Source organism: Cricetulus griseus, chromosome 2 (assembly GCF_003668045.3).
Source record: "Cricetulus griseus strain 17A/GY chromosome 2, alternate assembly CriGri-PICRH-1.0, whole genome shotgun sequence".
Lineage (NCBI taxonomy): Eukaryota > Metazoa > Chordata > Mammalia > Rodentia > Cricetidae > Cricetulus > Cricetulus griseus.
The window spans coordinates 274,282,584-274,309,859 of NC_048595.1; the positions used below are offsets into that span (position 1 = coordinate 274,282,584).

The window sequence follows — 27,276 nt, forward strand, 5'->3', positions numbered from 1 at the left end:
GGAAACCTAGACTGCTGAATGCTGAATATCAATGTCCTTTCACAAAAAAAAAATTGAAACACAAAGAACTAAAAGTGGTTTATATCCTCAGAATGGAGAGAACTCATAATGCAGGATATACTCTGTAAAATACAGCTATGCATTGAAATCTACATTTGGGTCAGTCCTGGGCCATTCACGTAACAGTGGCCCTGTAAGATGAAATCAAGCTGTGATACAGTCATCTTAGCTGGCACACAGTAAAAACACACTATGCTACTTGAACAATGAGTGAGTTGCACTGACTGTGTACATATCAGAATGCATCCTGAATCATGTGTGACTTTTACTTGGAAGAACATTACTTTAGTTGTGAGTCTAAATTTTCCTACACTAAAAGTAAATCTAAACCTATCTTTACAGTGTTTAAGCCTCCAAAGTATTCGACAGACTCTAATAAGATAGCTGCATGCCAAAACAAATTATAACCATGTTTTAAAGAAAACTGTAAAGTTCAACAGCCAACAAAATAAAATTCGTGGTGTCAGGAAATCAGTTAAAAATTGCCAGGCTTATTAAAAGCTAGAACACATAATTACCAATGAGAAAATCAATCACAAGAAATAGATCTAGAAATGAAAAAAAAATGAAACCAGAAAATATATTAAACAGCTACTAAAATATATTCTGGCTGTTTCAGCAAGAAGAGAAAAAATACTAGCAATTACTAGAAAACAAAGAGAATTTTTTTGACTCCTAAACTCAACTTCTAGAGCAGGACAGACACGACGGGAGTGCAGACCAAGTTTCTGCCATATAGTAAGAACTTTAACTTCGTGAACCACATAATAGCTGTTGCAACCATTCAGATCTTATTTGATACCAAAGAGCAATCAGAGACTATATATAAATGAACAGATATAACAATGCTACAATAAAAACTGTTTCACAAGGGACGTAGCACCTACGCTGGCGATCTCTTCCTAGAGATAAAATATGTCCGAAATGAAAAATCCCAACTGCTGAAACTCTACATTAACTATTTAAGATAATACATACTGAGAAAAGCATTAAGGATCAGTTAAGGTCCTTGTTTTCTGCTGCTGTGACAGAGTACATTGCTTCCCCTTAGGGGGCTTTGTTTCCCACAGTTTCTGTTACCTTTGGTTTAACGCTGTCCAAAGCTATTTCATGAGAAACTTCAAAAGGAAATAATTTGTAAGTTTTAAACTGTGCAACACTCAGAGTCAAATGATGAAGTCTCTCTTGCCTCCGTCTTTCCTGCTCTATAGGTCAATCATCCCTCCGTTGGTGTGTCTTCTCTGCAGATACTACCATTGCGTTAGTCACTTAGCAGCTTAGACAGTTAGATCAACTATGGTGTTAGTTTCACGGGGCTTATGTTTAGAATAACGCTGACATAGACACCGTTTAACACTAAGCCACTCGCCAGAATCATTTACCTCAAGACATCATCTAGGTGCTGAATTATCTCATTGCGGGGAAAGGATGGCTATGCATTCACAGAATTTCTATCAAAAGGTATTGATAAATATTCTATTTAGTTAGAAATTATGATGAAATTTTTACTTAGCCTAAATTGTAAATTAAGTTTCTTCATAGACACTGTGTTTAGATACTATGTCTAAGAAATATACAGCACGAAAGTGTTGGAACATGGTCCAAAAATGGAGTTGGTGAGAATTCTGAGAGCTTGTGAAAAAAAACTCCAAGAAAACGAGAGTCCTGTGACCTCGGTTTCCTCAAAACAATGAATTGTTCTTGAAGTATGTTTCCATGCTCCTCCCAAGTGTTGAATATAAGAGTGGGTTTACTTCCCAATTATTCATTACAATTATTTATGTAATGAATTTGTAATAAAATACAATTATTATTTGTTTATAAGCATCCATGAAAACACGTTTTTGCCACGTGAGACTTGCCTGCTGGTATGGCTTGTCACTGAGATTGTACTTTTTACTCATGTTACTCTTCTTAACCCTCGGAGTATAAAATTGTCTGATGCTCCGAATGCCTGAGACTAGTCTACCTCATTTGTCAGCTCCATTCTCCCAGGTCCCAGCTTTTCTAGAGTGATAAACATATGAGGAATTAGATTTAGGTACTATCTGTGGTTTCAGGGTTCAGGGGTGAAAAAGTGGACTGTTGTGTCACGAATTACAAAATCACAATCTATTTTGATAACAGTGCTGTAAGCTTTGTAGTCTAAAAAAAAATGAATCTAGCATCAGACATGGGCCTTCATCCTATGTCATATGCTGGTGAAAAAACCAAGTAAGTATGCTTGGGACAGAAAGAGAAAATTGGGCAGAGATGTGTCCTTGTCATCCGGACCCAAACTCAAAAGAGCTAACTCATTCCAACTCCCACATTGGCATCGATCAATTTTCAAGGATAGAGGTCTCATAATGAAATCATCTGCTTAAAGTACTGCCCCTTAACACTGTTACTAGCAATAAAATTTTAACATGAGCTATGGAGGGCATGTTCAAATTGTAGAACTTACCACTAGAACGAAATCATGCAGTTTCTCATATATGCAACTGCTGCCCCAAGGGGAAAAAGATGAAGGGAACAAACAACATATTTGAGGAAATAATAGTTGATGTTTTATCATTACTCACAGAAAAACAAATCCACTTGTGGGAATTGTTCAATAAACTCCACACAGATGAGGAAAGCTAGGCTTGGAGATTTTACAGGACTTTCTCCAAGGCTTTTTCAGTGCAAGTGATGATTCAATATTATGTTTGTTGATTAGATAATCCACAGTTTTGACTACTTGTCATAAATCCTGCTAAGTTTATAGAATGAGGAATCATCTCCAAAACAGGAGTTAAAATGTTGTTTATTGTGAAACCAAGTACATATCTACCAGACACTGCTTAAGGCAGTACATCTACTCCTCCAATCATAGCATCTGAGTTAAGTCATCCTCTCCATTTTAAAGATAGAGAAACTGAAACTAAAGATTCAACATAGATGCTTAAATAATAGCAATGGCAGGAAAGAGACATGGACTCAGGTCTTCAGGATTTATATGCCATGTTCTCCTTGGAGTTGATTCTGTTAATGAGATATCCAAAAAGGAAGAGTCATGTGTTATGAAGCTAGAGACCAGGGTGAATGAATAAGGGAAACAGAGCCTTCTATCCCACTCTTAGAACAAGAAACTGCTGGTACCAAGCGAATAACTGTCAATAAATCTCAAAAGTAGAGCAATCATTGCAAGTATGGTAATAAATACTTAGACTAGTAAAACCACAGAATTGTGAAATTACTTATAGATTGTATACTTATAGTAGCCAGTCCTGTCTTTTTGGAGAAATTGAGGTGTACCTCAGAAGGTTAAATCATTTACCCAAAATAACATTGCTGGTTATTGACCTTTCTATTAAACCATCCCAAATTCCATTCCAGAAAAATATAAATTATTCATGTAGAAAGACAAACCCAATTTTGGCAGGTCAGAGATTTCAGTAAGATATGAATTGGCTAAGGACTGTGATTTATGAATCTAGGCAGCCATCCAGATTGCCTTATCTCAGCTGTCCTTCTGGGAAGCATACTATTGTGACTACCTAAATTGATCTCTCTTCTATCACATTCAACAGTCATTGGCTATCACATGGAGGGAAGGTCAAATTACTGAGACGCAATGCAAATACTGAAAGTAAAAAACTGTTAAAGAGGAAATTTATATTGAGATCACTCCCCTTGTTTGCTAGAAACAAAATTATACAAGATAATTCATAACCACACTCTGAAATATTAAATACAAACCATGTCCCATTTTAAGCAAACCCTCATCACCACTTGTTTACATACACATGCAGAGAGAGATGGAGGGGGAGGAGGAGAGAACTATATATACATATCCATATATTCTTCATTTAAGATTTATTTTATGTATTTCAGTGTGTTTGCCCGAATGTGTGTATGGGCACCACAGCATGCAATGCCCATGGAGGCCATAAGAGTGCACCAGATATTTTGGAGCTTGAGTTGGGGTACTAGGTATTGATCCCTATCTTAGCTATTGTGATTATTGCCACAGTGAACATAGGCAAGCAGAGAACCTTACAGGATATTAACTTCACCTCTTAGGATGTGTATCTGGGATTGTGGATCATCACTAAGTTCTGTTTTTAAATTCAAAGGACATCCATACTGTTCTCCATAATGACTGTGCCAGTTTGCATGCCCATCAACAGTGAACAGGGGCTGCCCTTTCTCCATACATTTGCTCACATGGTAACCGTTCTGACATATGTGAGGTGGTATTTTACCCTGGTTTAGGCTGGCAGTTCTTTGATCATGGGGATGTTGGGCATGTTTTCACTTGTCTTTTGACCATTTCTGCTCCCTTTTGATACATGGTCTATGTAGTTCCTTTGTTCTTCCTTTCATTCAGGTATTTTGATTATTTGGTTATCAAACATTGAATATGCATGCTCTATCTATACTTGAGATATTAACCCTTTATCAGATATTCAATCTTGTAGCATGAATAACAAAAACCCAGGAACAGATATTGTGATTCAAGCTTCAAGCTGAAGATCAGAAAAGAAAAGCAACTAGCCACTAGCTTTTACCTCTATCTCGGGCTGAAAGGGCTGTCCTCTCCTTAGCATGACTGGAGAATAAATCTCTCCACTTCAGACTGCAATTCTGTCTCCACCAAGCCTCAAACTGCAATTCCAGACTGCTGCCTCTTCCTTTTATACCTCTCAAATCATGGGATTAAAGACATGTGATCCCACGTGCTGAGAGCACCTTTGTGTGAACTGTTTCTCTTTAGGACTGGATCAATTTCATGTAGCCTTGAACAATGTGGCCTTGAACTAACAGAGATCCATTTGTCTGTCTCTTGAGTCCTGAGATTAAAGGTGTGTGCCACCACTGCCTGGTTCTATGGCTAGCTAGTGTGGATGCTGGTATTAAAATTGTATATAACCGTTGCCTAGCTCTATGGCATATGGCTAGCTTTGCTTTTTGCACCCTCCGGATCTATGAGTATAGCAGAATGTCATTAAGAGTCATTTATTGTTATGTTTGTTTATTTTACAGCAGAATGATTTGGGTTTGCCCTAGGTCCCTGGGATGTCTGTCTCAGGCTCTTGGTCACCAAATAAGCAGTGTCAGGGATGGGTAACATCTTGAATGAGCCTTCAGTCAAATCAGATACTGATTGTTTACTCCTACAAGCTTTGTGCCACCATTGCACTAGCATGTCTTGCAGGCATTACACCACTGTAGATCCAAGGGTTTGTGGATGAGTTGGCGTTTGTTTCCCTTTTGGTAGCATTTGGGGTACCTTATTGTATTAAAGATGCTAGCATTTAGAGGCCAAGGCTGTATCATTAATAATGAAAACCCAGAAACAGATATTGGGGTTCAATTGAAGATCAGAAAAGGAAAGCAGCCAACCAAGCCTGGGGCAATCCTGACCTCAATGTGATTGGAGGTTAACTGCCTTCTGTCCTCAATGTGGCTGGAGACTAATTTCCAGCACTGAGACCCTGATCCTGTCTTATATACATCTCTAATGCTGGGATTAAAGTTGTGAGCTCTGAAGAAGGAAATAAACTCTAGAATTAACAGACAACTCACTGCCTGGAAAGTCACTCAAAGTTCCTCTGTAATGTTGGGGTATCCATCTTCAGCTTATAGGTCCAGTGTCTAACAGACTTTTCTGTGACACAGGAATCTTAAAGGACCATCCTGTCTTTTGGAAAGTTCAGCAGTCATTTTTCTTTGTAACCTACTTGTTAAGTTTGGATGGCATGCAGCCAAGCAGTCCAGGCAAGAACAGTTTCTTGTCCAAATGGGTATTCCTGCCCTGTTGAAGGCAAACTCCATAACAAGTTTCTTTGATGCCCATCTTCCTCTCTGATGTAATTGGTGGTGCCAGGAGAAGTTGTGTCTCATTTTTATGAAAACCCCTAATAATCCATTTTAAATGCCAAAAGAAAAAGTTGAGAGCTGTTTCTCTGGCATGCTGATCCACTCTCATGTATCCCTAGGTGGCTTTGAACTCACAGAAATCCACCTGCCTCTGTCTCGTGAGTCTTAGGATTAAAGGTGTGTGCTACCACTTTCGGCCTCTGTGGCTAACTAGTGTGGCTGGCTTGCCTTCTGATCGTCAGGCAAAATTTATTGGATTATAAACCATATATCACCCCAGAAGGCTCTTTGTAGGCATCTGTTCAACTTTTCCATATTCCCACAGGAAATCCCCAAAGATGTCCCATGGGAACCCCAAGCAACCCAGGTTATTGACAAGACTGTTGTTCTCCACAAACTGATGGCAAGTCGCCATTGCTGAAGATAATACTTACATGTCCCATGCCCAAGACTGGTATAGCTGGATCTACACCATCAAGGTATAGAGTCAAGGCAGATGGAGTCCATCTTCCTGAGAAACTGCCACACGGATTTCCATAGTGGCTCTACAAGGTCACACTCCCAATAGCAGTGGGTGAGTGTTTCCCTTACTCCCCCGTTTCTAAGTTTTCACTCTGTATTCCTTGTCTAAAAAGACAAGTATGGATTTGCAAGCAAAATTTGGAGTCAGGTATTGGTACACTAGATTTTTTTCTCACCCTTATTCCCCCTGGCCAATAAAAATGTCTACTATAAGGAAGGGGCTTAGCATAGACTTCAAATTATTTGACTATAATATCCTTGCACATGATATCTCAAGTACTTAAAGTATGACTAATGATCATTTATGTCAGTTAGACTAAAGAGTTCTAAACATCTTCAGAGCATGGACTCACAACAAGCTCACTCCCCAGACAGTAGCAAATATATATAGGACAGAGAAGTAAGTGTTTAAATGTTATATGATTTATTAAAAAGCTAAGTGCATGCCAGGCACTAGTGGTGTAGAACCTTAACCTGAGCACTCATGGGGAAAGCTAGGCAGATCTCTGTGAGTTCAAGGCTGGCCTGGTCTACAGAGTGAGTTCCAGGATAGTCAGGGCTACACAGAGAAACTCTGTCTTGAAAAAAAACAGAGAGAGAGAGAGAGAGAGAGAGAGAGAGAGAGAGAGAGAGAGAGGAGAGGAAGAAGAAGAAGAAGAAGAAGAAGAAGAAGAAGAAGAAGAAGAAGAAGAAGAAGAAGAAGAAGAAGAAGAAGAAGAAGAAAGCTATGTGTATTAAATCGAATACTCAGACCAGAAAAGAAATAATTAGTAATGTAACAGCAGAGGCTGGAGAGACGGCTCCGCAGTTTAGAGCATTTGCTACCTTTTCAGAGGGACTTGTCTCCCCTCCCAACACTCAAATGGCAGCTTACAACAGTCTGGGTCTCCACTTCAGAAGGGTCTGACACCATTTCTGACCTCTGCAGACACCAGGCATGCATGTCATACATATATATATATACACACAGGCTGAACAGTCATACACATAAAAAGGCAAATCATTTTTAAACATTGTAATAGCTAAAGAATAGCTAGTATTGATTTTAAAGAACCAGATCGTGGTCAAATTATTGACTTCTGGTTCCCTGGTTTTCTTCTGGAAGACAGCAGTTAAGGAAACCATCTGTCTTCTAACACACAACTACTGTTTTCCTAATAAAAGAGGGAAGATGCTTTTAGCCAAGAGCAAAGTACAGAGTTACAGGTCATTGAAGAGCTACAAACTATAGTTAGCTGTGGATCTGAGAACCATTTCTGTTAAGCAATAAAGTCCCCAACTGTCAATATTTTCCCATATGAAATTTCAAAATGGTTGTGCAGCAGTGATGGCTGTATTCTCCTGTTCTTTCAGGTTTGGAGTGGCAGTGTCAATGGCTCTCAGCTCTGTTTCAGTATTTTATGTGGATAGCAAATAAAAGAAGATATTTACCTTTGTTATCTCCAGACTCTAGAACAAGAAGAGACGTAGCTAAGCCATACCCATGCATAATAACTTAAGTCTGCTATTAGATAGGTGAAAACAGTGAGAGAGAAGTGAATGTTTGTGGTAGAATAGCAGAAAAAAAGTTGAACACAGTATTTTCCTTATTTTGTGCCCAAATCTCTGTCATGTGGCTTCAGATGAAACAGTAGAAGCTATTTCTCTCATTGTGTTACTTAATGTAACATTAGCAAACATGCACCCAGCAGATGCCTAAGTACTGTCTAAGCTGTGTTTTTAGGAACTTACATGTAAAGAAACTCAGATGATCACCCAATAAATGACCCTATCAAATGCCATATGTGCAAGGTCCATGTTCCAAGAAGTGCTCTTACCTGGTGAATTCACTACCCCTTTGGAAGCTAAGAGTGAATATATAACATTTATTGATCAGAATTTTCCTCTTGTAAGCAAGTAGCCCACAAAAGAATGCTATGATTCATACATGTATGCTACTGTATATATTTAACTAAACATTTATTTTTGCACATAGAATCCAAAACATGATTCTTTTGCAGAAATAATTGTAAGAGCTTTTACACATCTCTTTCAAGGAAGGAAGTAAAGTACACCTATATTCTGATTCTGAAGAGATGAGAAATGAAATATTTTTATTACTTAAGAATTAAGTTGTTCATTTTGACTATTCCTGTTAAAACAGCACTCTTGTTCAAGAATAGCACTGCCTTTGCCCATTGGTTACAGCTATATATAACACTGTCACTTCTCCACTGTTGGAAAAAAACAGTCTGGAGTTATTCTTCAGGATATCACAAGAGAAAGAACAGTGAATAAAAAAATAGATGTGATCCATCATTGGCTGTACGCTATTATTGGTCTATAGAAAATAGTACCAATTGGTTTAGGCAGAAGTAGTTATTTACCTTTCTAGGTCTGTTGGACCTCAGTACCCATAACAATATCTAGCAGATAATGTATCTCCTAAAGGACAAAATGAAAACATAGATTGTTATGATTCATGATAGACCCTAGTCTTACCTTGATTATTGTCACATATATATATATATATATATATATATATATATATATATATATATATATCCCCTCAAGGCACCTAATTGCATCTTTTTCCACATCTGTTGCAAGTATTCAGCAAAAAGATACATATCACAACACACTAATAATATTCAGTGTTGTAATAATCATCAAACTCCTGTGTTTGCAACTTCTTAGACATTTAGAAATTAGCAATATTTGTTGTGGAAGGGAATCAGAAAATGTCAGCAATGTTTCCATGTACTTTAGGACATGCCAAATAACACTGCAGAATACACAGTGTGCCAATTCACATCTAAGCAATTCTCAAGAGATTGCAGGGCCCCTGGGTGCTTAGGGTATCTGTCTGCTGGCCTGCTTTGCTGGCACTCCTGGCTGACTGGCTGGCTTTGCTGATCCTGCAAGCCAAGGGATTATTAGATTGACCACATGCCCTCCGCTTTTGTTTCTTTGTTTTTTGTTTTGTTTTGAGATGGAGATAGGAAAGTTGACTAGGGCCCCAGAGATCTATGAGGAAAAAAAGAAAGGAAAAGGAGGAGGGGAGAGAAATTTGCAGAGATAGGTGGTTTCTGCTGTACAAGTCAAGAGAGAATGTAAGAGTTTGATGCTGGTAGAAGCAAGCTGACAACATAGTTTAACAATAGCCCCCAGGAATGCCAAGATAACATCTCCTGAAAGATGTCTCTAAACTACATCAAGAACTTCTATGAAGGATGTGTAAGTAGCAAACAAGAAAATCAATTGCATGAATTTTTGTCTGTTTATTTTTAACCTCGTCTGCATGTGTGTTGATGAGCAGATTTAAAAAAAAAAAAGTAACATATCTAACAACCATGTGCTGTAAAATAGTCTGAACTTAAAATTATAAATTCTGGAAGCACTTTCATCGATTGATGCTGTAAAGTAGTTTGCACTCTTAATATTAAGTATGAAAAAAAGCTTGCCAACACTAAATAAATACTGTTCTGTCATTTTGATAGAATTTGTCCCAAGTTTAATGCTGTATTTGTCATTTAATCTTCCAAAAGCAGCAGCCAGACATTCTAAGACATTTATGGTTTTATTTCAAAGAGATTACATTGGATTCAAAGCTGTTTAAAGTGTTTCAAAACTCACCCATTTGATTAGAGCCTGATTTGACTCCTGTCCTCTATAACTGAAGAGTAAAGTGGAACAACACTCATTCAAGCTTTACAGTGACTATGATGATCTCAAGCATCTATCTTGCTTCAGAACTTCTCAGATGTTAACATTTTTAAAATCTTTTTTAAAAGTGATCATAAAAATATCTTTCCAATTGTCCTTTATAAATGTTCCATTCCAACCCAATTTCCCCCGCCCCCTCCAAACCAACAGGTGAAACCTCCAACAGTGATCGGCCAGTTCCACACCCTCTTCTTCGGCTCCGTGAGGATGTTCTTTCTTGGAGTTCTGGGCTTTGCGGTTTATGGCAACGAGGCTTTGCATTTCAGCTGTGACCCAGACAAAAGGGAGATAAATCTATTCTGTTACAATCAATTCAGGCCAATAACTCCCCAAGTAAGTTTTCCGGTATGCATGCAAACATTGACTCCCCATCACATGTAATTTTTTTTTCTCCTATAGTTTTGAAAACTGTATTTCTCTTTAATTTACTGAATATTTGAGAAAATGTAACTTGAGGTCCTCTAAAAAATTCAAATCCAGTAGTCTAGTATCTCTGGGTATATTTAGCATAAAGACATTAAGCAGCTATTACAATCAAATAATTCATCATGATCATTAGTGGATAGGCAGTGATAGTAAAATATAATGGAGTTTTCCAACTGCCGTATGTTTAGAGTTATAAAATCTTAGAAAATAAATGATATATATCAGCACTACTATGTTTGTTCATCATATTTTCATTTGTATAAGGCAATTGTGAAAACTTAGAATTTTTAAGTTGGCCCTTGCTGAATCCATGAAATTTCCATGTGGTTTTGGTGACCTGTTGCTTATTTTATTTGACTAAAATAGTTCTGATACACTTTAGGTTTTCTGGGCATTGCAACTGGTGATTGTCCTGCTTCCTGGAGCTATTTTCCACCTCTATGCTGCATGTAAAAGCATCAATCAAGAGTGCATTCTTCAAAAGCCCGTGTACACTGTGATTTACATCCTCTCCGTCTTGCTAAGAATCAGCCTGGAGGTTGTAGCGTTTTGGCTTCAGATTCACCTCTTTGGCTTCCAGGTGAAGCCTGTATACTTGTGTGATGCTGAATCCCTTGGTAAAAAAATAAATGTTCTAAAATGCATGGTTCCAGAACATTTTGAAAAGACTATTTTTCTCATTGCGATGTACACCTTTACTGTGATCACCATGGTGTTATGTGTTGCTGAGATTTTTGAGATCATATTCAGAAGATCATGTTTCCTCTTTAAACAATGACAGGGTTGATTGCTTATTGTCAGACCATAGTTCCTACCAATCATTTATGTTTAGTTTTCTCATCAAGTACCTCAACCCCACATGTTGTTTAAATTTTGGTGTGTCTGTAATTTATGTATATTAGACTAGGATACCAAATTCTAAACTAGGTGTTTTTGAGCAAATATCTCCTCTTATTTTTATTTTACCACTTATTCTATGATAATGTATACATAAATCTAATGATAATTCATTTTTAAAATAGTAATTTTATAGGCTCCTCTCATATACAACAATTTAAGTGATCACATTATTTTGTGACCAGAGAAACTTCTTACCTCAGTTAGATACTGGAAAATTGATGTCCAGAGATGTTATGTTATGTGCAGAATGTCACACAACCAAACAACAATCCAGGTCTTCCCTATCCATTGAACCATGTAGCTTTAACTTTGAGGGCATGATTATCTTTGCGTTTGTGTAAAATATAACTTTAAACACAAAATAAAAATTAATTAAAAGTCATTATGTAGTTTTATCACTAATTCAGAGAAAATGTGCAATTGCATCTTTAATATTAAACCAATATTGTTTTCCAAAACTTCACTATTAAATGATCATGGAGATAGTTAAGAAATAAATTAGAGTTGCTATGAATAACACTGTGCATGACTTCCTTGTTTTTTTTGTTATTGTTGTGCCTGTACATACACTTCCTTTGCATAAATTCTGTATTTTAAATTATTTGAATGGAAAAATTGTTTACATTAAGCTATAATTCCTCAATAATTTTGAAATTATCCCATAGGTACTTTTACAGAAAATCAGTGAAGTTCTTCTATTTGTATTTTCAGCAATCACCCTCACTTACATCATTTAAAAATAGTTATGTTCTACTGTTTTGTGCTGATATTTTAATAGGGAACCATGTGTACTCGAATACTGAAATTGTGGAATTTTATTAAGCACTCTCAAGCCTATATTTGATGTTGTAAATTACATATTAGGATTTTAAATCATTGATCTTGTTCCACATAAAAGCATAGAAGAACAGGCGTTGGTGGCGCATGCCTTTAACCCCAGCACTCGGGAGGCAGAGGCAGGCAGATCTCTGTGAGTTCCAGGCCAGCCTGATCTACAGAGTGAGTTCCAGGACAGGCTCCAAAAAAAAAAAAAAAAAAAAAAAAAAAAAAAAAAAAAAAAAAAAAAAAAAAAAAAAAAGAAAGAAAATCCAACTTAGTTTCACTCTTCACTCACAAATAGCTCCTGAGGACCTGTTATTTAATATGTACTACATTGCTAGGTCAAATTAAAAACAAAAACAAACAACAAAAAAACCTCGGTACCCAAAGGAGATCACACACTGTTGGGTGATACAGTGATATGTAAAGAGAGTAGTGACTTTCCATAATGGAAGTAAATTGTAAATAAAATAAAAAAATAAGATATTAAGCAAATATCTAAATATTTGAAAAGTCATTGATAAATGCATATTAAACCATGGACAAAGGAAAAACTGGAATCAGAAATTAAAAGGTACCATAAACCAAATGATATTGAAAACAACTTATTGAAATTTGTTGAAAGAATTAAAACAGTGTTTGGCTGACTATAGAACTATATTATCTCATTAAAATTATAAATTTATTTATCGTCACACTTCAAGATATTGGCAAAACCACTAGCGAAAAATCACTAAATAGGATAGGAATAAAAATAGCATGAAACAGAAATATAAAAATGAAAGTTAAACAAAATGCACTAAACAAATGGGGATTATTTCAAAGCTTAGTAAAACTAGTAAGTTTTTAGTAACATAGTTTTAGATGATAAAGAAAAAAAATCATCGTTATAATAAATGGAAAGTGATAGGACATTAACGTGATCACAAAGATACTTGAACAATGTAACAATAAGTTTGATGGAATGAAGAAATTCTTTGAAACCCATATTACTAAGACAAGAGAAACTGATAAAATGCAAAGGAAACATAAATATTCTTGAATCTATTAAATAAATTAACGTTCAAATCCCTTTCAGGAAGAAAACTCCAGATCCAGATGGCCTCTCTGGTCAAACTCACCAAATGTTTAAGGAAGAGAAAACATTACAAAGTCTCTTTAGGAAGAAAAAACAAAAGAAGCTCCCAGCTTACGGAGCAAAATCTTGTCAGAAAAAGTAGAAAATATTTCTCATTTTGTTTAAAGAGAGTAGCATAGCATAATATTGTTATTGAAACTTCGTAGAAAAAAATTATATTAGCAAATGTAATCCAGCTATGTACTCACAGATAGAACATGTCCAGGCTGGGTTTATCCTGGGAACGACAGGTTTTGCTGTTTTTGTTTGTTTGTTTGTTTGTTTGTTTTAAACACTTAAAAGACAATTGATGTAATTGAACTGTATTAAAAGAAGAAATCACATAGCCATCTTAACATATGCAAATAAAAGTATTTGATTTTAAATTTAATGGTCATTTCTGATGAAATAAACAAAACCAAAACTTTTTTTACTTAATAAGAGAGTAACATAAATTTGATGAAAAATAAAGGATATAAACTAATCTTGGGAAATACCCTATAATATTGAAACTAATGAACAATTTTCCCCATGATCTGGACCAAGAGAAGCATTTCCACTTTCGCTGTTTTGGCTTAATTTGCACTGTAGTTCATTAAGAGCAAAACAACAAAAAGTGTATATATGCTGAATGATCTCTTCAGTAAATTCACTAAAACTAAATAAAGAATATGCAGACCGAAAAAGAAGTAATATCATCTCCTCTCATGCAACAGTACATAGAAAATTCTAAAACATAAAAACCTTAAAGAATAATGAAATGCATCCCCCCCAAAAAAACAGTACATCTTTAAAGCAATAAAATACTGAAATTTATATACATATTTCCATTTACAATAGGCTAAAAATCAGGCAACATAAAAAATTCACACAATATTTGCTATACAGGTACAATAAAAATAATGTGACATTCCTGGAAGAAATTAATTTATAAAAATAAAACATGTGGCTCAGAGGTTAAGAGCACTTGTTGCTCTTCCATAGGTCCTGAGTTCAATTCCCAGAAACCACATGATGGCTCACAACCATCTGTAATGAGATCTGATGCCCTCTTCTGGCCTGCAGGCATACATGCAGACAGAACACTGTATACATAATAAATAAATCTTTAAAAAAATAAAAAGATAAAGCATGTCATAGCCATAACTGTGTTGGTAGCCTTAATCACTTAGAACTTCCAGACCTCACATAGATCTATAAATTCAATATAATCTCAGCCAAGTATTGTAAATACCTACAAGTGACATCTAAATTTCATATGGAAATACAAAACAAAACCCACAATAGAACGAATTTCATAAAAGGAAACATTTCATTGTTTAAATACAGTAAGCCAAGAACAGACAAACAAAACCCTAATCCTAATACGGGAAGAAGAAAATTAAAAAAAAAAAAAAAAAAAAAAAAAAAAAGACCTAACCGGGAGTATTGAATTCTAATGAACCTTTATGGAAGAGCTGACAGCAATACTTCTCAGGTTATTCCAGGTTTATAAAAGGAAACAGCACTATCAAACTCATTCTGTGACAGCAGTGTTACCTGGTGCCAGGTAAGGCAAAGGAACACCACATACCAATATTGGCAATGAACATAGTTACAAAAATTCTAGTAAAATACTCTTTAACACAATTTGAGAACACATTAAGAAGATCATAAACCATGGTCAAGATAATTTAATCCCAAGTAAGAAGGTTGGTTCACCATATGTCATAGAAAAATCAATAAAAGTTATATGCCATAAATATACTTAAGGACAGAAATCACAAGATCATCTCAATAGATGTAGAAAAGGTTTATGACAAAGTCAAACATTGCTTTATTACATACATACATATCATTATGTCCTTTATATATGATTCATATATATATATACATATATATATATATACATGAAAAAGCAATAGCAAACCCTTAAAGCCCATTACTTTGTATACTAACTTTAAATTTATTAAATTATATAAAAATAAATGCACAAAGTCTAGAAAACACACAGACAAAAATATCTAGAGAGATGTATTACAAGGACGTTGGGAGGAGAGTGATCACAAAATTTTAAGTATAGGAAATTTCATAGCTTTAGATTTTAATTCTTGGCAGTACTTGGATTTCAGTAAAAAACAGTTCTAAGATACAGCCTCAAAGTTAAGACCTGGGGCAAAAAGATTGGAGCTTACTGAAGGGGAAAAATGAAATGTAATTCCTTGAGATACTGCCATGGAATGGAGAAGGGGCACAAAAATTATCATCCTCATCCTCATCATCCTCATCCTCCTCATCTTCATCACCCTCACGATCCTCATCCTCCTCCTCATCATCGCTGGTAGAGAGAAAAGGGAGGCATGCTGTAAAATGACCTGAATCACAGTGTTCAATAAATCTCCAGGACTCTGTCTTGACAAGTGCTAAAATAGGATAACACTTCCCAAATGTTCAACATCTTCCATGATTAATAAACTTGCATAGTATTGTTAGACCCCCGAAAACTCAAGTATCCGGGTTCCCAGGCCACGTTCGCGGTCACCCCAATCACCAGGCGGATTTGAGAGCTTGCGGCAAACTGCACGAGGCTTTATTGTAATTTAACGAGCTAACCCCATGTTAGCTTGGGTCTTTCACCCACCCGCCATGGCGGATGGCTAGAAAAGACAGTTTGAAGCTGCGCACAGTTCTTTATAGGGCAGCATAAGGGGAGTGTCTGGGGTATGCACAAGTTCAGGATTGGTGTGCCTCCAGGCTTGGAGGGTTTGCCCTGTGTTGATTGGTCAACTGGTTGTTATGGCCCATAGGCCCTCCCAGGGTGGTTGTTATGCTCTCTATGTCATTGCTGTGCGCTTGGCCATAAAGCACACCCAGGGTCGTAAAGCATAGCGCCACCAGCTAACTTCCAATTGGTTCCTTGTCACGAGACAGGCATCTGACTTTCTAGTGACTAACTTCTGATGGGTTCCTTGTCATGAGACAGGCATCTGACCTGTAAGTGACCAAGGCAGGTTTATGGCAAGCACATGTTCGGCTGTTATGGCTGCCGAAAGGGGAGCTGGTCCCTTCAGTATTACTTCATAAAAGTTTATGCTACCTAGATCAAGGAAAGTATTCGATTATCATTAATTTTTTTACGTGTTTGGCTTTCAAGTTTGAAAAGAGTTGGCTATTTAGTCCAATATACGACCATGCAAATTTTATATTTAAGGTTTAAACATAGTATTTCTCATGCAGGAATTTAAAGCCTCTAAACCAAAGCAGTGGCTGTTTCCAGTTCCAAATTCCTTCACACACATCCTTCCAGTACTTCTAGTGAACATTTATAAAACCTTATTTCGCGATCATTTGTTCTATTAAAATTAATGAACCTGCCCTCCCCCGAAAAAAAGAAGAAAAAAAGCTCTGTGAGCTATCAATAAGCATATGGCTGCAATCTCTACTAACTGGGAGCTCTTGGTAATGGATACCAAGTTCAAAGCCTGCTTTGGAAACTTAATGAGACACCCCCACCCCCCCACCCCAATACACACACATAAAAGGAGAGAGAGATGGGGTAGTTAATATATACAAAATTAAGATTGGAAAACTGGAAGCTATATGACGCCTTTTCCTTTCTCCCAGTCAATGAACTTTATTTTCTTATTTTCTCTTTTTTCTCCTTTTGTTCCATACAAAAGAAAAAGTTAAAGAAAAGCGCTTCTTTCTCTCACCAGGAGAGGGCGCTGGTGCCGTAGGCAACACGGAAGACCCACTGTCACCGCGTTGTAACTGCCTTAAACCAGGCAGCTAAGTTTGTCTCTTCCGGGCATCCGTCGCCGACCAGCCCACAAACCCCTGAGCAACCGAAGAGTGGGTGGGATTTACCCTCTCGAAGGCGGAAGCGGAAGTGTTTGTGACCGGCTAGTAGGAAGTGGCGCTTCGGGGAGTGGAGATGGCCGCGCTGGCCCCGCTGCCGCCGCTGCCCGCGCAGTTTAAGAGCATACAGCATCATTTGAGAACGGCTCAGGAGCACGACAAGCGGGATCCCGTGGTGGCCTACTACTGTGAGTCCCTCCGGGTCGCCGCCCTCCGTAATTGAGGCCCGCCCCGCCCCCTGGCTTTAGACCTGAGCCTTGACCTCTGGCCCGCCCTGGGAAACCCCAAGCACCTTACTGTCCCCTGCCTCTCCTGCTCAAGTGCCTGGGGACTGACTGAGTAGTCTGCACACGCCTCCCGGGTGATCTGTGTACACACGCGAGCCACCTGGACGGGCGAGCCACTGAGATGGATGAAACGCGAATGCGTGTCCCAGAGATGGGAAGGTAGACAGACGAATAGAACACATAACCCAAAGTGCAGGTTAATTATGACAGCTTGAGGTACTAAAAACTTGAATTTGACTGTTCTTGACTTTTGTTTTCCGTAGTCCTCTTTCCCAGCCAGTAAGAATTTTTAATCGTCTTTCTGTCATCCTGAAAGTTGAGAAGTTTACCAACAGTGTTTCCAGTTTGAGATGATTAAACTCTACCGCCGAAGGGAAAACAGGTCTAACTTCCTTCAGGCTTTTAGAGATGGTAAAGTGGGTGGGGGTAGTGGTTTTATGTAAACTGTATTTTGGATTTTATAGTCTTATCTTTTTTTGTTTGTTTTTGTTTTATCGAGACAGGGTTTCTTTGTGGCTTTGGAGGTTGTCCTGGAACTAGCTCTTGTAGACCAGGCTGGTCTCGAACTCACAGAGACCCTCCTGCCTCTGCCTCCCGAGTGCTGGGATTAAAGGCGTATGCCACCAGGCTCAGCTCATATCTTTGCTAAAAGAAATGACTGTACCACTCTGAGCCTCTAAAGAACTTTCAGAATAGGATGTGTCCTGCATTGTGAACTTTGTTAGCAACAACCTGGGCCAAGTCATCCCTTCTCTTCTCTGCAGGTACCATTTCTCAAATGGGCGTGGATGTCATTGTCATCCCCCACCCCCCATAGTTGTCAGACTCCTCATGATTTCAGATCTGAACTGTCACATCTTCTGCAAGCCATAAGATGACTGTACTTCATCTTTGTAAAACACATGAGTATTGTTTTCACCATGCTTGCTCTTTTAACTTCCTCAACCAAGTCCTGGTAATCATTCATGCAGCATATGGTTATTGAGCCTTTTTACCTAGGCATGGGTACTGAAAAAGAAAAAACAAAACAAAACAAAAACCATTCATAGAACTAATGGGAGTGGGAATAGAAGGACCAGAATGCCACAATAGTGTAGCAGGGATTTCATTTTCCTTTGTTCAGAGGATACTTCCCTGATAGTTGAAGCCAGTACTTCATGTATGTTTGGGGAAGAATACACCATTAGACAGAATAAAAGTGTGACGGTCCAGAGGACCAGGCCAGAAAAGCTAGGATACTGAGTGTAGAGCCAGAGAGAAACTGATACATGAACAAAGAAGCAATGTCTCTGAACTGAAACAGGGCCCTTTGTTCCCCTCTAAGCGGGTCCTCATTCACACACCTATTACTGGGCACCTTTGTGACTGCCCGGGATCCTTTCCTTCCTGTGTCATTATGTTGATTCTTGCCCTTTGTTTCTAAGCTTGTTCCCTGCTTCCTTTGTTTAAACATAAAAAAGAAAAATGAAGAAGAAAAAAAGCCTACCAGAAGTGTTTCCCGTGACAGTCCGCTAAAATTAAGCTATATCACTCCACCTTTTAGGCAGACTTGAAGTGGGAGGCCACTCTTGTCCTCACCCTTTCCTGGGAGGGACCTTTTAGCCTGCTTCCATCTGGTTTTCATGCCTGTTTCTACTTCAGTGGGATCCCTCTCCCCAGGGTCCCGAGTGGTCATCTTTATGACAAAACCCATTTGGTTGTAATACAGTTTTTGTTATGAGACCCATGCATAAGATGGTGCATGATATCCATGCAAGGTTTAGGGAATGTTGGCACCATACTAATGTACTCACATTTGGTGCTACTAAAGTTTTTAATTTTTGCTAATTTGGTGGCTGTGGATGCCGTCTCTTTGAAATGATTTGCAATTCTCTGAGTTTTAATGAGGTTCAGCATCTATTCATATGCTAATTAAACATGTGGTTTCCTTTTGAACTGCCTTTTTGTTGTTTTGCCCATGATTCTATTGACCTGTCTTTTCCTAATAATGTATATTAATCTTTTGTTGCATGTACTGCAGGTATTTTCTTCAGATCATGGTTTAGTTTTTCTTCAGGAAGTTCTTTTTCCAAAATGCTTAATATAAATTGTCTGTCATTTCCTAGAATACATTCTAAGCCTTGATTTCTTCTGTGTACTCACTTGGGATTTGGTTACTTAAGACTGTAAATGGATCGTTTATCAATGATAGAAAATTGCATTCTTACTGTTTCATTGTTATAGCTATTATGAAGTTTTTATTACATATATGTTATCCTTTTCCCTTTAAATTCCTTCTCTTAATTCTATATCTCATCTGTGTTATGTTGTGTAACTCCTTAAGACCTGTCTTAACCTCCACATATTCTGTTGCTTAACACATCTATTGAGTTGACTTCAACTTTTATTTTTTATTTCTGGGTATTGTTTGTTTTCAAATCTGCCTGGCCATTTCTGGGAGTTTCTTATTACTGAGTTTATTTTTAAATCTTTTAAATTAGATTTATTGCCCCCCACACACTCTGTATGTTCTAAAATCCAAAAGGCTTTTAATGCCAACATGATGACACCAGTAGAAAATTTCACACTGAGGAACACTGTTTCGTGCTTCAAGCTATTGAAATATATAAATTGATCTTCCAGGTTAGAGAGCTGGGCGCTAGAGAGATTGCTCAGTAGGTGAACTGTTTGCTATGCAAACATAAGAACTGAATAGGGATCTCCAGCACCTGCATAAAAGAGGGCAGGATAGCATGAGTCTGAGGAGGTCAGACAGGTAGGTGCCAGTAGCTTACTGCCAGCCAGCCTAGCCAATGGGATGTACTCCAGGTTCAATGAGAGACTCTGTCTCAGGAAATAAGGTAGAAAGCAACAGAGGAGAACACCTGACATTGATTCCCTGCCTCCATATGCCTGCACAGGGAAGCAGATATTTGCACAGAAAAATCATCTGTGGTCTCTGTTTATAAAATATTTATTAAAGGGAACTCTGTCTTTCCTGGGATCCAATTCCTACTACAGATAGAGGAGTTTCTAAGAATTTGAAATCCGAACTAAATTATGTGTGTTATAGTTATTCCTGAGTAATAATGTGATTTCCAAAAATGAGTGAATACTTGACTCAATGGGAATTTTCCTATGTTTTATATTTTTTAAGTTACTTTAATATTATTATTACATTTCTAGGTTGTCCTTTTGTTTGCTTTCTAAATCAGAAGTGAATGCTGAAACAATATACTAGATTATTTTTTGTCCCTCTTTAGCAGTACTAAGATATTTCCTTGCTTAAACTATTTAACATAATCACAGCAAACACAGTGAATTCTCCACAATTGAAAAATCTGTCCATTTTAGGAACTGATCCCTCAAGTTCATCTTATTCTGTTTCGGTGTGGTGTGTTGTGTTGTGTTGTGTCTTTCAGACAATCTTTGTAGCCCTGGTTTCCCTCCAATTCAACAAGATCCACTTACCTCTCACTCCTAAATGTTGAGATTACAGTTGTGTGACACCATGGCCAGCAATGTTATTTTTTAATTAAGCTTTTTCTTTTAAGATTGCTCTTGATCCATGCACAGGTATAAGAAATAATACAGATAAAGCCTGTTGTCCCCCAAAATGCCATATGTTGTCATAGCCAGGATATTGAAATTGGTACAGTCCACCAATGTTTTCTCAGATTTCCAAATCTTACATGTGTTTATGTGTATGCACACTTAGTTCTGAAATTTCCAAGTTTTACATGTGTTTATGTGTATGCACACTTGTTCTGAGCACTTTTGTTGGTGGAGATTCCTATGTTTACCATGACCATCAAGACTCAACAGCCTAAGAATTCATTTCAGAGAGCATGGATGGCCTATGGGCTGTAAGGCACTTAGCAATAGGATGTCCAAACAAGATTTGTCTTTGGAATATGCTAGATTTGTTCACATAAACATTCCTTATATTATCATTCCAATATAAAAATTAAATAAACCTCTCCCCACGTAGTGAACAGTTGTTGTGGGAGAAATGCTGCTGCAGCGTTCCATTGGGGAATGTTCTCCTGCAGAGACTCCTCAGAAGCTTGCAGGCTCCACCCATATCTACCATGAAGTCCTTGGCTGTGGCAGGCTGGGAGAAAGCACTGATGGAGGCCCTGGAAGTCCTTGACAGCATAGGCCAACTGCTAGTGCTGACAAAGGGCCCAGCAACAGTGCTGGAAGTTCAGTGGTCACAGAGTCTCCAGTCTACTTGCCAATAGATACCAACACAGTAGCTCGAGAGCCGTGTCTCAGGAGCAGTGTGATCCTAGGGACCATTCCCAAAGTGCCAATTTTTGTATAATTTCATCAGGTGGTAGCTTTGTGCTCTCAGGGCTCACAGCTTAGGACTGGTTCACTAGCACATCACCACCACCTTGGGGTTAGCTCATTAAATGCTAGGCTCCTGAATGAGGTGACCCGCCAGGAGCTTGCTTTTGAGGCATAGCTCTTATCAGAACTGCCTGATGGCTAGCTCAGTTATCATATTATTTCAAATCACATAAAATGGCTTCTAAGTTACACAAAATGGTTTTTATGTTCTTTGCATCCATCGTGGTGCCTTTTACCACACCTACCTTGTTCTCTGCACCACCTTAGCTGTCTCCTAGCAGTCACTAATCTGTTCTCCCTTATCTAAAATGCTAAGCAGCCAGCAGTGGAGCTCTGTCTTAGCTTTTCTTAGCATGCACTGGGCCTGTGTTTGATCCACAACATTGTCCAAGCATATAAAAATGTTACATAAGTGGTATCATGCATTATCAGTATTTTGGGGGGCTGTTGACCTTTTTTTTTTTTTTCTTAAACTTTGCATCATTCCCTGAAGATTCATCTAATTTGTTCACCTTTTAAATGCTCATTCTTGGTCTTTTATGTGTATGCTACAGATTAACAGTTTAGCTGTTGAAGGACATTCAGGTTGTTTCCAGCTATTAGTGCTATGAATAAAGCTAACGTGCTCATGGAGGATTTTTATGACATCATAAATGTTCATTTCTCTGAGATAAAAAGACTGAAAGTACAATTTCTCTATCATTTTCATTCCCACTTAAAAGAAGTATACGAATGACGGTAGGTGCTGGGAATCTGAACATAGGACCTCATGCTTGCACAAGAACCTTACTGTTGAGCCATATCCCCAGCCCAAATTTTTATAGGCATAAGATTCCTCTGAATAAACAAACAAAAAATGCAAACTAATGAAAGACAGGGTGCTAATTATTAACATTCAGCTTAATTAGTGTCCTACCTAGTTTTTATATCAACTTGGCACAAACTAGAGCCCTCTAAGAGGAGGGACCTTCAATTGAGAAAATGCCTACATAAGGTTTGGCTGTAGGCAAGCCTGCAGAACATTTTTTTCTTGGTTAGTGGTTGATATGGGAGGACCCAGCCTATTGTGGTGGTGCCATCCTGGGGCAGGTGGTCCTAGGTTCTATAAGAAGGCAAGCTGAACAAGCCATAGAGCAAGCAAGTAAGCAGCTCCCCTAATGGACCTCTACATCCCTTCCTGTTTTCGTTCCTGTCCTATCTGCTTTTGGTGATGAACTGAGAGTGAAATCACACACACACACACCAAGTTGCATTTGTTCATGGTGCTTCATCACAGCTATAGTAACCATAACTAAGACAATCAGTGAGAAGTATAAGTTAAAATGAATACCATTTTTTTAAAAATGTAAATATTTAACTTAGAACAGATGAGTGTTAAAATCTTCACTGACATAGCTGAGTGTCTTGGCACAAAGTTTTAGAAGGTATTTTGGGGATATATACATATATCCCCAATTTTGGGAAAGTTGTGTTTATGAAATAATGACAAATATTGTAAGAGCTTTAAGCAGAAGCTTAAAATATGTATGACGTAGATTTTTTTCTTTGATAAAACCAGAAAATGTGTAAGTCCCTACAAACAACAAACACTGTGAAATATTTTGAACACTGCTAGATCTAGTCCTGTAGATAATGTTAAATGCAGGAAGACCTTTGCATTCTCAAGTTTGCTGAGCATCATGGCATACATTTGTAATCCTAGTACTCAGGTGATAGAGGCAAGAGGGTCAATAGTTCAAAGCCAACCTGGGCTGCATAAGAACCTGTCTAAGAAAAGAAATAGTGCTAGAGAAATATCTCATGTTAGCATACTTGCCTAGCATGTGTGGGACCCAAATACTACACAAATTTTGCTATAAATAGAGGTGTAAAATTTCAAAGCACAAATTGTGTGTGTGTAAATATATCACAAATGTACAAATAAATACTATGAAAATGGTGTCTTCGATAGTAGAAAATTACATAATTTTCAAAAATTACAAAGTGCATTTTCAAAGCTGAAAAGTTATACAAAAATGCAGGACAAGCAATCTTGTGACAGGCAGTGGTGTCACATGCCTTTAATCCCAGCATTCCAAAGGCAGAAGCAGGTGGGTCTCTGTTAGTTCAAGGCCAGCATGGTCTACAGAACAAGTTCCCGGAGAGCCAAGGTACACAGAGAAACCCTGTCTCAGGAAAAAAAAAAAAAATGTTATACATATTCATAGGCAATGGAATGTTTGTATGTGACTGGTATTTTTCCTTTTGTGTAAGTTGGAGTATTTCATATTGTAACAAAGTCATTGAAAACAGAAGCCAAACATGATTAAAAGGTATAGGCAGTGAGGAAGTTCAAATGTTAGTCAGAGAAAGTAGCAGTGTCTTCAGTGGCGTGCTGCCTGCTAACTAGATTTTGAGTCATGTTTTGTAATTCTGATGAAACTGAATGAGCTTGACTGACTTTCTTGTCTCTCCGCCTCTCAGCCTCTGCTCTGCCTCCTTGACTCTTCTTCTCCCACTACACATTGCATTCTGATCCTTACGGTCCCAGCTTGAATGTCACAGTTGTTCCTGGTAGCCGTTCCCTTGGGCCCCTAGTTTTAGGTGCATCTTCTTAGTCCTTGTATTTTCTTTCCTCTGGCTGCCTGCTCATTTGCCTGTCTTCTAGATTGTAAGCTTTGGGAGGCTTGCTTTTCTTTACTCATTTACTGTGCCTGGTAGTGCTGGACCACCAGAGATAGCTTCATGGTAAAGAGTAGGTGTCCAAAAAAGAGCATTTACTGAATTGACTAAGTTTTAAGGTACCAGTGGTCCTTAGAGAACGATGGCCACACAATTGTCACAGAAATTGACAGACAACTAAAGCTTATGTAACTCTTAGCATTTATAACAATCTTTCTTTAGGGGCATTTGATTTGCAGCCATTGTGGTCCTCTATTGCTGGTTGGTAGAACCAACACTTGAATAACAGATGGAGAGGAGGAATGTTGAATGAAAAAGTTGTCAGTGATAAGTAATTAGCAAAAAGAGATATAATTTAGGGAGAAATGTAAGTAGAAAGAGTAAAGTTAGGCTCTCTGCTCCTAAACTTGTATCTCTTAAGCTCCTCCCTCATAATATATATATAGTGACGATGTATTGCTGCAGTTGATACAATAAAGAGCTGCGGCCCATAGCTAGGCAGATGAGAATAGGCTGGACTTGTGGCCAGAGAGGACCGTAGGAAGAAGAAAGGTGAATTCACCAGCGAGACACAGGGGAAGCAGGACATGCAGTTGGAGATGAGGTAATGGGCCACGTAGCACAATATAGATTTTAAAATATGGGTTAATTTAAGTTAAAAGAGCTAGTTGGAAAAAGGCCTAAGCTAAAGGTCAATCTTTCTGTTATGGTGGAAGCTTTGCCCCAGTCCCTGGCATCCATATACCCAAAGAGTCTGGACTGTTCTAGTGGAAGTTCCATCCCAAGTCCCCTCCCCTATCTCTTTCCAAATCCTGCTGCATCTCAGAAAGCCCACCAAATGATGACCCCCTCCCCCAGAGATGCTGGAGACTACTCCCACAGGGTATTTAAACTGCCCCCAGAAAACAGATGCATAGCTTTCCAGCCTCTTTCCTGGCACCTCTCTCGGGGGGCTGGAAGCCATCCCAGAGTAGTATACCTTTAAACATGAGCTTTTTCTAATTTGGTTTCATTTGGTCTGATTTGGATTGTTGCATTGGCAGAGAGGCTTATCAGGGTACAGAAACTTTTCACTTTCATAATTAATAATTAAGTCTCTGTGTCATTTGTGGATTGGTGGTCCCAGTGAGAGTCTGACTACACTCCCCCTTTTCTTTAATAAAAACCAGAAAATATTTTGAGTCCCCACTAATGAAACTGTATGGTAACAATTTTGACACTTCCAGATTTGGTGCTATAGGCTAAATTCAGAAAGATCAATTTTCCAACCTGGCTTTTAAATACTCCTCTAGGGGGTGATATTGTAAAGGCTTTAGTGACCATAAAAGCACATGCTTTAGACTCTGTTTATGTGATTACAGAAAGATTAAGTAGTTCCTCGGAAAGTTGTGAATACATGCAACTGTTTCAGTCAGATATGATATAGCACATAAAAGCAGAAATACTTAAATACCAAAAATGCTGGTTTTCTTTGCTAATGTGACATAGTACATGGAAATTAGCATTAAAGATATATTGGCTATTATTAATTTGTTGTTAGTCACACAGAAAAATGGACTTTTTAGTTAGATAAGTTTAAATCAATGGGAAGAATCTTGTTGTCTTTATGGTTTCAGAACTTAAATGATAAATTAGGACCATAGTTTTGTCTTAATTGTTTAATTATTATAATAGTCCATCTCAGGATACTGTACTGTGACATGATAGCTTAACAGTAATACACAGAATAATCGATTCCTGCTTTATGCATTAGAATTCCATTACTTTTATTTGTGCAAGTATCTGAACACCTATATTTTGTTTTATAAACATAATCATTTGAATGCTCTCCTTTGTTTAAATAAAACTCTTCAGAAAAACAAGAACTGTAACAGCTTGAATGGAGCCTATGCAACCAAATAGCACCCCCTGACTTTCGTTTCCTTTGCCATTTCAGATAATTTAATCCTCTTTGATAAGGTTTGCGTTTCATAATAGTTGCATTTGATTGCTCAAAGGTGAAAGCCCACATCCATTTTGAATAGCACAGGGTTATATATGGTAGATTTTCATAGATACGTTTGTTGAGTTTCCGCTTCACTCAAAATCTTCAATTAGCAGTATGATTGCTTTTGTTTTTCTATCCTGGGCCTTAACAAGTATTGGTTTTTTTGTTTGTTTTTTTGGTTTGGTTTTGTTTCCAATGGAAGGCCAATTCTTTGCTGTGCTCGTACACTCAACGTGCACCCACACACACATACACACACACTGTTTTCCTGCTCCCTTTTGAAGCAATATAGTATTGCTCTGTCATCTTTGAGAAACATTAGTTAAAATAATGCATGTTTATTTTAGACAATTTGAAATACATACAAAAGAATAAAGAATCACGTGGCTTCCCACTGACACTCATTACAGGGTAGCATTTGCCTGAAGTGACTAAAATGTAAAGTCATGTGCAAATTCACACCCATCTTCTGTAACTTGCCACCTGAGCTTTTTAGGCCTCAGTTCTTTTGAGGGGAAAATGCATGACTATGCCAATCATGATGATGATGATCCATGATTATATCAAGGATTCTTACAAGGTTAGGATCTTATTTATAACAAATTAGTCACTATGTGAAGAGAATAAATAATACATTTTTTTTACCATGGTAATCTAGTGGAGTAAAGTGGGCAAAAAGGAGTATGGAGTAGTATAAAATACCCAACATAAATCTATTTTTAGCAGTGATTTTTTTATGATATGCTGAAAGTGTAAAGCTAACATGGATAAGT

General features: G+C 37.8%; 2 protein-coding genes across 2 annotated transcripts in view; both read left to right on the forward strand.

Annotated features, from left to right (window-relative positions):
* The first annotated feature begins 9,606 nt into the window (after positions 1–9,606).
* Positions 9,607–11,338, forward strand: Gje1 (gap junction protein epsilon 1). Its single transcript, XM_027401887.1, has 3 exons — positions 9,607–9,645; positions 10,285–10,467; positions 10,943–11,338. The coding sequence occupies exons 1-3, from the start codon at positions 9,607–9,609 to the stop codon at positions 11,336–11,338; spliced, it is 618 nt and encodes a 205-aa protein (XP_027257688.1).
* Positions 11,339–17,260: 5,922 nt separating this feature from the next.
* Positions 17,261–27,276, forward strand: part of Vta1 (vesicle trafficking 1) — a 49,916-nt gene continuing 39,900 nt past the window's right edge. Inside the window, exon 1 of the mRNA XM_027401969.2 lies at positions 17,261–17,421. Coding sequence (XP_027257770.1) covers positions 17,310–17,421 — 112 coding nt within the window. The 5' untranslated portion in view covers positions 17,261–17,309. The remainder of the gene's footprint in view (positions 17,422–27,276) is intronic.